This window comes from Anser brachyrhynchus, assembly GCF_964034855.1.
Source record: "Anser brachyrhynchus genome assembly, chromosome: 1".
In the NCBI taxonomy this organism is placed as follows: domain Eukaryota; kingdom Metazoa; phylum Chordata; class Aves; order Anseriformes; family Anatidae; genus Anser; species Anser brachyrhynchus.
This window is the reverse complement of record NC_137694.1, coordinates 173,130,076-173,143,287: the sequence shown is the minus strand read 5'-3', so window position 1 is coordinate 173,143,287 and position 13,212 is coordinate 173,130,076. Positions and strand designations below refer to the sequence as shown.

The 13,212-nt window shown below is 33.6% G+C and overlaps 1 protein-coding gene across 2 annotated transcripts in view; it reads right to left on the bottom strand.

Annotated features, from left to right (window-relative positions):
* Positions 1 to 2,385: 2,385 nt before the first annotated feature.
* PCDH9 (protocadherin 9) overlaps positions 2,386 to 13,212 on the bottom strand; it is an 800,116-nt gene continuing 789,289 nt past the window's right edge. For both annotated transcript variants that reach the window (XM_080577030.1, XM_080577017.1), the window contains exon 4: positions 2,386 to 2,414. In XM_080577030.1, the coding sequence (XP_080433156.1) occupies positions 2,401 to 2,414 (14 nt within the window). In that variant the 3' untranslated portion in view covers positions 2,386 to 2,400. The remainder of the gene's footprint in view (positions 2,415 to 13,212) is intronic.

Below are 13,212 nucleotides of genomic sequence, written 5' to 3'. Positions count from 1 at the left end.
TCATCATCATCATCCCTGGTTATTTATCCCCTAAAACATTTTAACAGTATTACCCAGTAGCATACATTGCCAGCTCCAAATTAGTAATGACTGGTTTTGTTACAATTTCAATATCCATCTTTCAAAGCCCAAATAAATGTATTAAATATGTGAAGACATTTAACAGATTAGTTAATCCAACCTAATAATGAATCCCATGGAAAACAGCATTATCTCCCCCATAACAATTTGAGACTTTACATAGACCCGATTCTAATAGTTTTCTACTCCATTTATTAACTCTTTTCAGATGACTACTGAAAAGACATAGGGTTTGGCAAGTGCATACTATTGATATATTTGGAAAAAAAAAAAAAAAGGAAGAAAAACAAAACTCTTAAAGCTTGTATTCATTGTTCTGTCAATAGGCAGTAAATGATCTGAAGAAAGTTGTTGTTGTTGTTGCTGGTTTTTTTATGTTTAACAAAAAATATGGCAATACCTGCCCGTTACATCATGTGGTTCTGTTGGGTTTCGTAGTTCTTTGTGTTCTCCTGTTTTCTTTGCTTTTCATTTTTCTTTCTTAATTGGCAGATAATTTAAATATTTCAGAATGTATTTTTCAGAACTATTTTGTTACTGGAGGGTTATAATCATCCTTTGTTGCTTCAGAGGGGGATACCAATAGGTTTAAAAAGTAATAGCAGTAGTGGTAGTAGTAAGTGCAACATCTAAAATTAATTTTTTGGACATGTAATATATGTGTTTATGATTATTGAATATTTAATGTTACAAATGTAATGTTACAAATTTAATCTTGGTTATATCTTACATTTTTACTTTTAATCAGATTTAATGTAGTTTTCAGTTATGTACTTAACTTTTTGATAGAACACAAGTAAAGAATATATTTTCCTTGTAAGAAAATATTTTCCCTATAAGAGAACAGGGTTTTATATAGCATATATTTTCATGCTATATATCTTATGTATCTATAAAACATACAAAGAGAGAGAAAGAGGGAGAGAAAGAATGAGAAAACTGCAGATCAAGTAGGCTGTTCAGACTATCTTCAACAGAATGCACTGATATCAACCAACATCTGTATAGATATTTTTTCTTCCCTTTTTTTTTTTTTCTTCCCCTAATAAGTTGCTGTAATTACACATTTGTTTTCTACCAGAAGGTATTTTTTCATAATCTTGGAAGAATATTTAGATCATCATAAAGCCATATGCTCAACATAACACCTCTTAATTTACAAAGAAATGCAAAAGCAGCTGGTTAGTGTGAATGACGTTTTCTGTTATACACCAGACTTGCAAGTCCTCAAGATTTATTTCAAGGTTGTATTTAAAGATGTCATTTTTATTGTTACAGATCAAAGAACTTCACTAAGGGTAGGAAATATTTAATGTCTCAGTTTCCTGAAAATTACTCTAAAAACTTCTCTAATGATACATCTCCTTTGACTTTCTGTTCACAGAAAGACTGTAGTGCTGATAATGAGCATAGATTAATTAAAGTAATGGACTAAAACTGACTTTGGTAACAGCTGTGAAAATCTATATTGTGCTGTGGTTATTTTATTGTGCTGTGGTTATTTAAATGTACATAAATGGGACATTCAAGGTGTCACTGATCTAAATTAATATATACAAAAATCATGTATCTGTGGTGGTTGAACAGCCTATTTGATTTCATATCTTGAAACAGACCTAAAAGATCTCTTTGTTTGTATTTTTCTCTTATTCCTTCCAGCTTTCTTTGGTCTGTATTTCTGATGTTATCTTTCATCAGTTGCATCCTATTTAATTTGTTAATAAAACGTAAAATAAATTTTAATATATTTAAGGTGTGGATTTCAAGTGGACTAGTATTTTCTTGTATTCCTTCCCCTTCCTTTTTTTTCTTTTTCTTTTTCTTTTTCTTTTTCTTTTTCTTTTTCTTTTTCTTTTTCTTTTTCTTTTTCTTTTTCTTTTTCTTTTTCTTTTTCTTTTTCTTTTTCTTTTTCTTTTTCTTTTTCTTTTTCTTTTTCTTTTTCTTTTTCTTTTTCTTTTTCTTTTTCTTTTTCTTTTTCTTTTTCTTTTCTTTTTCTTTTTCTTTTTCTTTTTCTTTTTCTTTTTCTTTTTTTTTCTTTTTCTTTTTCTTTTTCTTTTTCTTTTTCTTTTTCTTTTTCTTTTTCTTTTTCTTTTTCTTTTTCTTTTTCTTTTTCTTTTTCTTTTTCTTTTTCTTTCTTTTTCTTTTTCTTTTTCTGTTTCTGTTTCTTTTTCTCTTCATGCAAGACTGCAAGATGAGGCTTTGTTGAGAATTAATAACTGTTTTCAATAGTGACTAATAAAAGATAAGCTTCTATAGTAGGGATTGGTCATCACATTTTGTCATTTTCCTGAAACATTTTTAACAGTTGGCTGTGTGATATCAGCAGCAGAACTCTAAAACAAAACAATTTTAATTGCATTAAGAGAAGCAGAGAAGAAGAAAAATAAAATAAAACCAAAAAATATATATATTTTTAAAATGATAACTGGCCAGTTGTTACAGCAGTTACTACTTCATCAGGGATGTGGGATGTTTAGGTGCTGCAGTGATGTATGCCACTATAAGAACTAGAAACTGGAAAGCTAGCTAGACAAAATTAAAATAATATATGACCTCACTTCAGTGGCAGCAAGATTAGATCTTAAGTCAGTAGATATCTGATTAGAATTTTTTTTAAGAGCTGTGTTTTTAAAATTTACGTTTTAATTTATGTTAATTGCTTCTTCATACTGTTTGCTATTTAAAGTTGATTGTGAATAAGGTTATCAGATTTAAGTTTAGTATTAAGGGTCAGTTTGCAAAAAGCCAGCCAGACCACTTTTAGATTTTGATTCCAAAGAGAAAGCAGCATTAGCCTCCTCTTCTTCTTAGTATTAGCAAGATATGAAGACTAAAATCTAGTGCACCTAATTTGGCAGAAAGACAATCAAGGCCAACTAAAGTGTCTAAATTTTTAGTACAGCTAATCAAGATATATATATGAATTCTGTATACCTTCAAATAGAAATCTAGGGCATCTTAGTTAGCTGTTTGCCTCTTTACATCATACACATATTTAAGCTTGACCACCAAAGGATGACAGTTTATATCTAATCTCTCTTAATGTAGTTTGGATTTGGATGTCCTTCAGATGGTTAGGCAGAGCTAGGCATATATATCCCAGTGCAGATAGGATTACATGGACGGATTCCCACTTTCATTTTACAGTTCAGTGGCTATCAGACTAGCCTAAAATGGGTGGTGGTGGTGGAAATTAGCACTGAAACACAGAAGATCTACTCAGCTGATATTTATGTTTTTAATGTGTCATACTTCAAAGAGAAATTGATCAGAAACGTCTGCTACAGAGCACTCAGTGGAGTGTTTAATGTCTAACATATCCAACTGAGTCTGAATACTTTGTAAATCCCAATAAATGGCTCTGGACAGTGAAATGTTTAAACACTTATGTATTCCTAAGGATAGTCAATATCTAAAACAAACAAACAAACAAACTCCTTGTTTAGTTGTGTGGCATGGAAAATGCATCTGTCATAAATTTGTTCTAAAGATGTTGCTCTTTAAGGAGTCATGTTCATCTACTAAGGTAGGCAGCACATCACTACTTAGAAACATATGATGAAATTAAGAGGTTCTACAGAGCTTGATCTCCTTGATCTCCACAAACTCATTATAAAACAAAAATGATATACTGTTACTCGCTACAAATATACTTTTGAGAAAGTCATGGTGGAAGTTCAAGCACAGCACTCAGACAATGTTAACTTAATTGCCTTGCATAATTTTGCTCTTGTCAACAAGAACTCTCAGAAGCACTGCCAAAGCCCCAATCAGGGGATATCAACTTCAAGGGAAAAATTTCAAGGGGAAATATGATTGGAATAGTGTTTGGCTTCCTTAGTGGAGAACAGTCTTCTAAAACTTCCTTTAGATTTTGAATGTAGCATTTAATTTCAGTTTTATACCATAAAAATACCACTCTCTTGAACTGCAACAGTATTCTCAGATCATCATAAACATTTTACATGAAAAAACATGCACATAATAATGTCTTAAGGATGTGTGGGCTTCAGATGGAATCCAGAAGAGACCCAGGCTGAATCATATAGGTGCTAATGCATCTGGTTTGTCTTAGTTCAGTGAAAATATCCTCTAGGCATTGTTGATGAAAAGTAGATATTGCTGCATGAGCTCTGAGCAAGGAACTGGTCACTGACCTTCTTTTATTATGCAGTACAGACATCTTTCTTTGAACTCAATCAGGATTTAGTATTAGCAAGCATGAACTCCATTTTCATATTTAAGTATATTTGTCAACTCACATGTTCCTGCAGAATTCTGTGTAGAGAGAGTCTTTATAATAAGATTAGCTCTTTGCTTCTCCAGAGAGGAAAGTGTTTATTTTTCAATGGATAATGATTTCTTAATAGATTGGTTAAGTTTAAGACATGGTGGTTAGTCTGCCGGAGAGCTTTTAGAATTTCTAGAGATTAGGACAATACAAAACCTGAAGTGATATCAAAGACAAAAGACAAATTCTGAAGAGAGGAAAATATTAGAAGAACCTCAAAAAAGGAATGCGGTTCAGAAGGAAGTGTGATTTGCCAGTAATCTGTAATTGCAACTAGGGGAACTTGCATAACTGATTTGGGTAAGCATCCACAATTCTACAGTTGTGTGCAGCGAAGGGAAGAAAAAGATTTGGGATTGTATCTTACTTTAAGAAAACTATGCCTATTTTTAAATTTCTTTCTATCACCTTTGCAACTTGGCTGTACATTATCTGTTTTGGATTCTGTGATAAATATTTTCATTTCTTTATGCACCTCATGAAATAAGGATGCCTTTAATCTTAAAACAGAATAATGCTCCAGCATTCTAAATCTTTGTATGTGGTAACATAATTTGAATCAGTCTGAACTACGCATGCATCACCTAGTATTGCAAAATATTTTTCAAGAGAGTACCTGAATGGTGTGAGGATGATTCACAATTTAAACTACATGGATTAGGAGCTGATGTGATTTAAATCACAAATTACTTCATTGTCTGATTGCGATTTGATTAAAGTCCTCTAGCTTGTGGAAGGACAAGGAACATGTCTGACATTTGGCAGTCAACAATATAGGTATAGTAGAATAGCAACTTGGTTAATGAAGAATTTTAGATACTGACTAGTCCTTATGATAGCTCAGTAGTGGGTTTAAGGATGTTAATACCAACAAAAGAGTTAAAGTAGGCATTTAAAAAGCTTTGTGACCTAATTTGAGAATGTGTTACATAGTTTGAAGAAAATGAATGCAGATTAACTTAAACATTAATAGAATAGCTGCTATGAATTTACATAACTTTTTCATAATTAATTATAAATAAAGTGTTCTGGCAATGTAGCATTACTTTCAGAAGGCTCCATGTACAAAATACATTATTCTTAATCTAAATTGACATTTTACAAAGATACTACTCCAAAGGAACGGTTATTATGGATGATGTCAATGCCTATAACATTTAATTTACATAAGTCATCCACATCTGCAATATTCATCTTAGAATACATGCACTTTTTATTCATTTGAGATATTTACTGTAGTGGCAGAAAAAATAAGACCAAAAAAAAAAAATTCTGAGAACTATACGTGTATGTACAGAACAGTGCTGGGAATATCCCAGAAGTTACGAAGACTATTTTGATTGTAAAAATACACTTGAAGTGCAAAATATCAAGAGAATGTTGGAAAGAGAATTGGAGTCCATAAGAGAACTGGAGCTGTATAGCATAAAATGTACAGAAAATATACCTATATGTATCTTCTATGTACAAAATACTCTAGCAACACCAAGCATTCTGTGATTCATTTTGCCTCCCAGAAACTATCTACTTTTCATTTTCGTTGCATTATAACGAGTTTGTTGCTTGTTTCCCCTTACAGGGAAAGACTGCATCTTCATTATTCTTCATTTTCTTAATTCTCAGTGACTGTTGATCATGCTACTGGAGTACTAAGAGACACCTTTAGTGTGACTTGAAGACTATATATCCTCTTTGAACTCATCCTTTTTGAACTCATACACGTACAAAGGTTTACTTTGGAATTTGTACCTTTGCCATGTACCTGTACTGCTGTATAAAAATCTAAATAAAGTGTGCTTCAAAAAAAAAATGAATTAAAATTAATTTAGAGTACAAGGTCAAAGTTTTAAAAAAAAAAAAGCCAAATAGCCAAATATGTAAGCATAAAATATGACTTTTTCAATGCATTCGATTTTAAAGTGTGTTTTTCTAGCAAACTATTTTTCACATTGTGGATAAGACAAATTTCAGAATGATGAGATAGATCACATCACTGCTTTAAGTAGTTATCATAATACCCAATTAAGATAAATAAAAATTATTGCTAAAATTGGCTTAATAAGGATCTCTGTGGCGCAATGGGTTAGTGCATTCGGCTGTTAACCGAAAGGTTGGTGGTTCAAGCCCACCCAGGGACGTAGGTGTTTGTGTAAGGTTGGTGCTCTTTTGGGGTCCCTTAACAATCTGTGTTATTCTATGATATCTGCTTAGATAATCTCTTTCTTCTGATTTATAGAAAAAATTGACATGTGCAATGTTTCGAGAAATATTGAGTGTTACATACCGTTGTTTCTAAAATACTGAATGCAATCTGGCAAGTATAAATATTATAGCAGGTTCATCTTATAGTTTAAATTTATGTTATTTCATTGTATTGCTTAAACAAGTGCATCCATGAACCCAGTGATTAACAAAAAGAAGTATCCTATGCATATGAAGCACGGATCAAAGCATTTCCCCAGACTGATACATTTATGGTACATTCAAGGTCTTGTTAAGAGCGAAAATTGAACATATATACGGATTAATTGTGGGCCTTATCAAAATCTTACTGATGCAACCAAAGTACAGCAAATGGTTACCAGGGTCACAAAATAATACTCTTAAACTTCTTATAGAAGAAAACTTTTCTCTACTCCTTTTCTCTGTTGTTATGCTCACGATTCCAGTGTCCCGAGTCCTAAGGTTGACACTTCTTCTGTTGGAGAGGTGATAGGTATCACAAATAGTAAAGGCATCCAGAGCTCTCAATGGGAGATTAATGCTGCTGAGGGATGGGGGTCACTGCTTCCTCAGTGATGCGTCTGCTTATTGCCATCCTTATATCTTTTCTGTTGCCATCTGCCTCCTGCTCATGGTATCCCAGAAGACTGAAAGTTGCCCAGCAGAGCCATTAACCTCGGCTAACACATTGCTGTGTGTTGAATGCAGTAGCCCCTCACAGCTAGGAAAAGCTCAGAGAAGCCCTGACACCCTGCAGTGTCATACAAATATAAAGCCTATGGCCTTCTACTGGTAAAGGCAAACATCACATTTACCGAACTACATTCAGGTCTCCATCTCTTTCCCTTTTTCTCTCCTTCCCTCTCTTCCTCTCTTTCGCTTGCTGTCTCCTTCACTCTTCCTTCTTCCCTCTTTCCCCTCTCCTCCATCTCCTTCTCCTACTCCTTCTTCTTTCTTTCTCTTTGACACCTTTCTTCTTGTTGTGGTTGTGGTGGTGGGTTTTCTTCCTCTTCCTCTTCCTCTTCCTCTTCCTCTTCCTCTTCCTCTTCCTCTTCCTCTTCCTCTTCCTCTTCCTCTTCCTCTTCCTCTTCCTCTTCCTCTTCCTCTTCCTCTTCCTCTTCCTCTTCCTCTTCCTCTTCCTCTTCCTCTTCCTCTTCCTCTTCCTCTTCCTCTTCCTCTTCCTCTTCCTCTTCCTCTTCCTCCTCCTCCTCCTCCTCCTCCTCCTCCTCCTCCTCCTCCTCCTCCTCCTCCTCCTCCTCCTCCTCCTCCTCCTCCTCCTCCTCCTTCTTCCTCTTCTTCCTCTTCTTCTTCTTCTTCCTCTTCTTCTTCTTCTTCCTCTTCTTCTTCCTCTTCTTCTTTCTTCTTCCTTTTACTCCTATTCTTCCTCTTCATCCCATACTGATTTGAACAACCTGGTCTAGTGGAAGGTATTCCTGCCCATGGCAGGGAGGTTGGATTTAGATGACCTTTAAGGTCCCTTCCGATCCAAACCATTCTATGAATCTATGGTTTTGTAATTCTCTGTTGTCGAGTAGGAATTTATCTTAACATACAGCCTTTCTAGAAATTGTGGTTATAGATAGCACTTCCAATATCTCCTCTCTTCTAGAGAATCTATTTTCCTAATTATCTTTGAAACTGCTACCATCCTACTAAATATGGTTGAAAACAGACTTTTAGGTTAAGAGCTCAGTGGAGAGGGACAGACAGACAGGTGGATGTGTAAGCACATCTGTACATAAATTACACACGCTGCATTATGATTTGGTAAGTCTCAGTATCCTAGAGACCCATCTGAGGGAAAAAAAATCTGATACAGTGATCTTTAATAAATGCTAAGAGACAACTCATTTACTTACACCTTGTACAGCATTTTTTATATTAAACATTTAAACAATTAAACTTCGTTAAAAATACTCTTGAAGGTTTAAATTTTGAAAGTTTACATTTAAATTAAGGTGCCTATTAAAGCACATATGTTTTGTGTGTGTGCGTTTTTTTTAATTATTATTATTATTATTATCATTATTATTTTTTAATATATATGTACCATGTCTCACCATAAAGGATTATCTTGGAAAAGCCTTGTCTTATAAATAGCATCATCCTAAATCTACCAGTCTTTGTAATATCTTTAACAAGATTGATATATGAAATCATAATTAATGGCATTACCGAGCACAATGTACCAACTTTTATAACCATACTGTTATATACATTATACTTGGCTATTTGTAGTCATTTTTAGTATGCTTACTAGTCTTATGCTTTTGATGACTAATTTAATCTCTCAACATTGAAATCTTAGGCCACTTTACTCTCTGAGGAACTGCAGTGACTTTTCATCTGATATATTGTATAGTAGCTCCAGATGAAAAGGCAACGTTGCACTTACACTCCTTTATATCACCTGTCTTCTGTAGAAAGTCTGGAACTCCTTCATGGAGATCTCTGCAGGATGATTTCAGACTTCCCTTTGAGGAATTTCAAAGGCATTTCACTTTTTTTTTTTCTGATTCTTTCACCCATCTCACTGTTTGCTTGGGCAGTGCGGGTAGCAGGGAGGAGGAGCTCTATGTGTGCAAATGGCTGTGTGATGCACAGCTGCCTACCAGGTTTAAACACAACATTTATTTAGTGGAATAAAATGCTTTGCTGGAAGCCGAGAAATTTGTCTTTACTGCTCAGTTTCTTCCATAAATAAAGGAAGGAAAAAAAAAATAAGTAAATAAATAAAATAACCACAGTAGCATTCAGTTTTTATTTCTTTAGGTACTGAGGATTTGACTTATTGGTTTTGCTGAATATGTTAATAGAGAACTGTTATAGTTGAAAATGACTTTCTGCTTGTCTTGGACTCCTGGGGTTGTAGAAATAAGGTCCCAATCAGCCAAATTTTCTTGCCCTAAGTACAGTTTTGACAATGTATTGAGCCAACAATCTATTCAGGATGGTCTGTAGTTTTGGCTCAGGACTTCAAATTGCTACAGAATTGACATGCTAACTCACATGTATTATGAAGAAAGCAGAGTCTCATATAGGAAATCAACAGCCATTACATTTAAGTAGGTACATAGCAGAATTATCTACATACTGCATTTTTACAATCAGCTTGTTCTCTTCTTCTCACATTGCTGGGAAACTTGGATACAACAAAGTATAAATAACAAAGATCACAATGAACTATGTATCGGAAATGCCCACCAACTGCCTCAGAATAAGAAAATTTTATACACATTTGAAACTTTACAGCTCCCAGATATAATTTCCAGGTTAGTGACCTTTGCTAACTGAATTTTGGGATCTGAATACCATGTCTTAATTCTATATCTATTTTTTATTATTACACAAGTCAAATCGCTGTTTGTCCAAATTTGTCTTCTAAAGAATACAATATAATTGATCATATTCTAATATTCATTTTCCTTTTGTAAAGATCACACTTCAAATTCCAGAAGCATTAAAAAGGTGAGAGTCTTACACACTTACAGAAACTTTCTTGTGGGAATGGATAAAATATGTTATTGGGAAGAAAGAACAAACAAACAAAAATTGTTCAAAATCTATTAAAATAGCCTAGATCAAGAGTAATAAGAATAGATCAAGAGTAATAAAAATATTCTTAGTTGTTTTTATAGCTTACTTTACTTAAAAACTTTACTTTTCTTACGGAAAAATATAAGTTCTAAAGGCTTTCTTAAAAATAGGAAGGCATTTATTATGTTACCAATGTTTTTTCAGGATCTTTATAGAGTGTGGTTTTGTAATGGAGAGAGAAATCCAAACATTAGAGAATGTTCACCATTCACTGATTACCAGCCCAGAAGGGATCAGCAGAATATTTAGTAACTTCTGTACGATATGGGATTTCATTCAGTTGCTCTTGAATTGAACACCATAACTTATCTTTGTCTACAATATAGTGTCAGCAATTTTTCTTGGAGATTTCAGTCAGATATCATACCTGAGAAGGAAAGACTCTTATTAGAGACTGGAGTTGCAAAGACTTTTGAACTGCTTCTTGAAGTGCCCATCTTTATGTAATAGATAACTTTGGAGTGATAAATCACCAATTCCTACTAAGGATTCTGGAATAAGTTGCACAGCACTGTGGTAACCAGCCTTAGATGAACAGAAAATTACTGTATTTCTACTTACACTACTAAGAAACTTACTGCTTAAAAACTTGTTTCTGAAGTTTCTGTGGCATAGATTTCATTAATTTTATTTATGTATTTATTTATTTCAGTGCAGTGACTAGTTATATCAACATTTCAATTGAGCAAACTAATGTAGCTGTAGTTTAAGTACATATGTATATTTAAATGTGTATTTCACGTATTTTGATCAGCCCTAGTAATATATAGATATACAAGATCAATTCCATATTTAACAAGTTTTGGAACAAGCACAAGACTTTAAACTCATAAAATAGAGATTAGTTTTCTGGAGTTGCTCTTTCTGAGGAAAATGCATTAAAAAACAACATTTTGTAGGTCAGATATAAAAGGATTAATATTACTTAGTTAAATTACTAAGAGACATAGCTGAAACAAAAATTTTGAAAACAATACTTGAAATGAAACATACAAAATAAAATTCCTATTTGATTTCTTTAGCTGAAGCTCTTCCACAGTTTTATTATTTGGGATTAATCCAAAGCTGACTTTTCAGCTTCTGTATTTGGAAAGGTAAAAAACAAACTACAAATACCCACAATAATAACATTTTAATCCAGGATAGCTTCAGGACATTAGAAGATCTTTTTAAGATTCTAGACACTGTGGTTAAGCTGTTGTGACAGCTGTTTCGAAAACCCTGGCACATCTAAATTCTATCCTTGATCTGGCCTTGAATCCAAGTTCTAATTTAAACATAAACTGGATTCTAACATCTTATTGACCCATCTTTTGACATGCCTGACTTCAGCTCAGTTTTGTTTTGTAACCACGTTTGTTTAAAATTCCCAGGGCTTTTAAACAAGAATTTGGTAATGACACTGGCTGTAGTAAAGCATGCACCATTTGGCTATGGTATTTTGGCCATATCTATGAAAAATATTTCCATCCCTTCAGCAAAATCATAATAACATACTCTCCTTTTTAAAACATACACATTTTTTTTACTGTATGTCACAAAAACATTGCAATATAGCATGGTTACACTGAGTACAACAAAAGCTTATGAAATTAAATTTTCATGTATCTTTTTCTCTGTTCAGGATTAAAGTGATATTGAACCTCAATATATTGTATTGGAGCAACACTTTTACAGCACAATGTGGAAAGTTCCAGTAATGAGTTCTTGTTCGTTTCAAGAAGACAGAGATGAGAGTCAAAGGTTTTTTCACTACACTATTTTGCATGTTTCTGTTAGCGCTCTGTGATAATTGAAACTTTTGTTCAAAATAGCTTCTTTTGCCTTTTCTGGACAAGAAGAACTCTTCAAATGATATCTAGAAAACAGGTAAGCTAATTAAAACTCTGAAAGGAAGATTTCCATAGCACTCTGCACTAGACACTGAGATACTGAAAAAGAAGCCAGCAATGCTTCAATCTGGAACTGTAATGAAGAGTGGCCCCTACATATTTTAGATAATTTATATAATTCTCTGAAGACTGACACTCTGAAGTCTCTTTTAAATCTGAAGAATCTTTTAACTCTATTTTACTAGAGAATTTACTAGAGAATTTACTAGAGAATTATTTTATTATATTTATTTTACTGAGAAATGTTCAGTAAAGCATGTTCTACCTTGGAAAAATATATACCTTTATTTCCAAGCCTGACTTGATCAAGTTTCATATCACTGTCGTTGAAGTTGTATAACTTACTTAAAATTTGTAGGTGAACCATATGCCAATTCAGAATTCCACTCCATCATTTTATAGTTATTAAAAAACAAACAAACAAACAAACAAAAAGTTATATGGGTACTTGAAAAAAAAAATATATATTTTTTTAAGTTTATCATCATATTGTCTGAATATTTCCTATAATAAGAAAAATTACAAGACTAGCAATCATAGAGATCTATTTCAAGTCTTGAATGGAATCCTTTCCTCTAACTGAAAGACTACTCACTTTTATACCTGTTTAGTCACTTGAGCCTGATTTCATCATATTACATTTTGAGTCACTTCACCTTTACCATCCTCATTTAACAATGCAGAATGTTACTTCCTTGATTCTGAGGTGAACAGGATCTTAGTTTGATCCCGTCACTGTCTGTAGAGGTTCAGATATTATTTTCCATGCATGTCAGCAATTTGTAGCCTCTCTCTCAGCAATTTGTGGCCTAAACAACTAACTATGCCTATATTGCTAATGGAAAGGGAGCCAGATGTTACTTAACCACTAGGGAATTGATATAACAAGCTAAAACTAGCTCAGCCCAGACCAGCTCAGCCAAGCTCTCACCATCCCGGAGACTGAAAAGTCAGTACAAGCCTTTTATTAGTAATGGAAATATATTTACTGAGAAGCATTTTCTTTTGTAAATATAGCTGAAACAGGTAGTGATTTCTGGGGGGTAACCTGCTGGAATGCAGCTCTGCAGAGAGGAACCTGGGAGTCCTAGTGGACAGCAGGCCTACGAGGAGTCAGCAATGTACCCT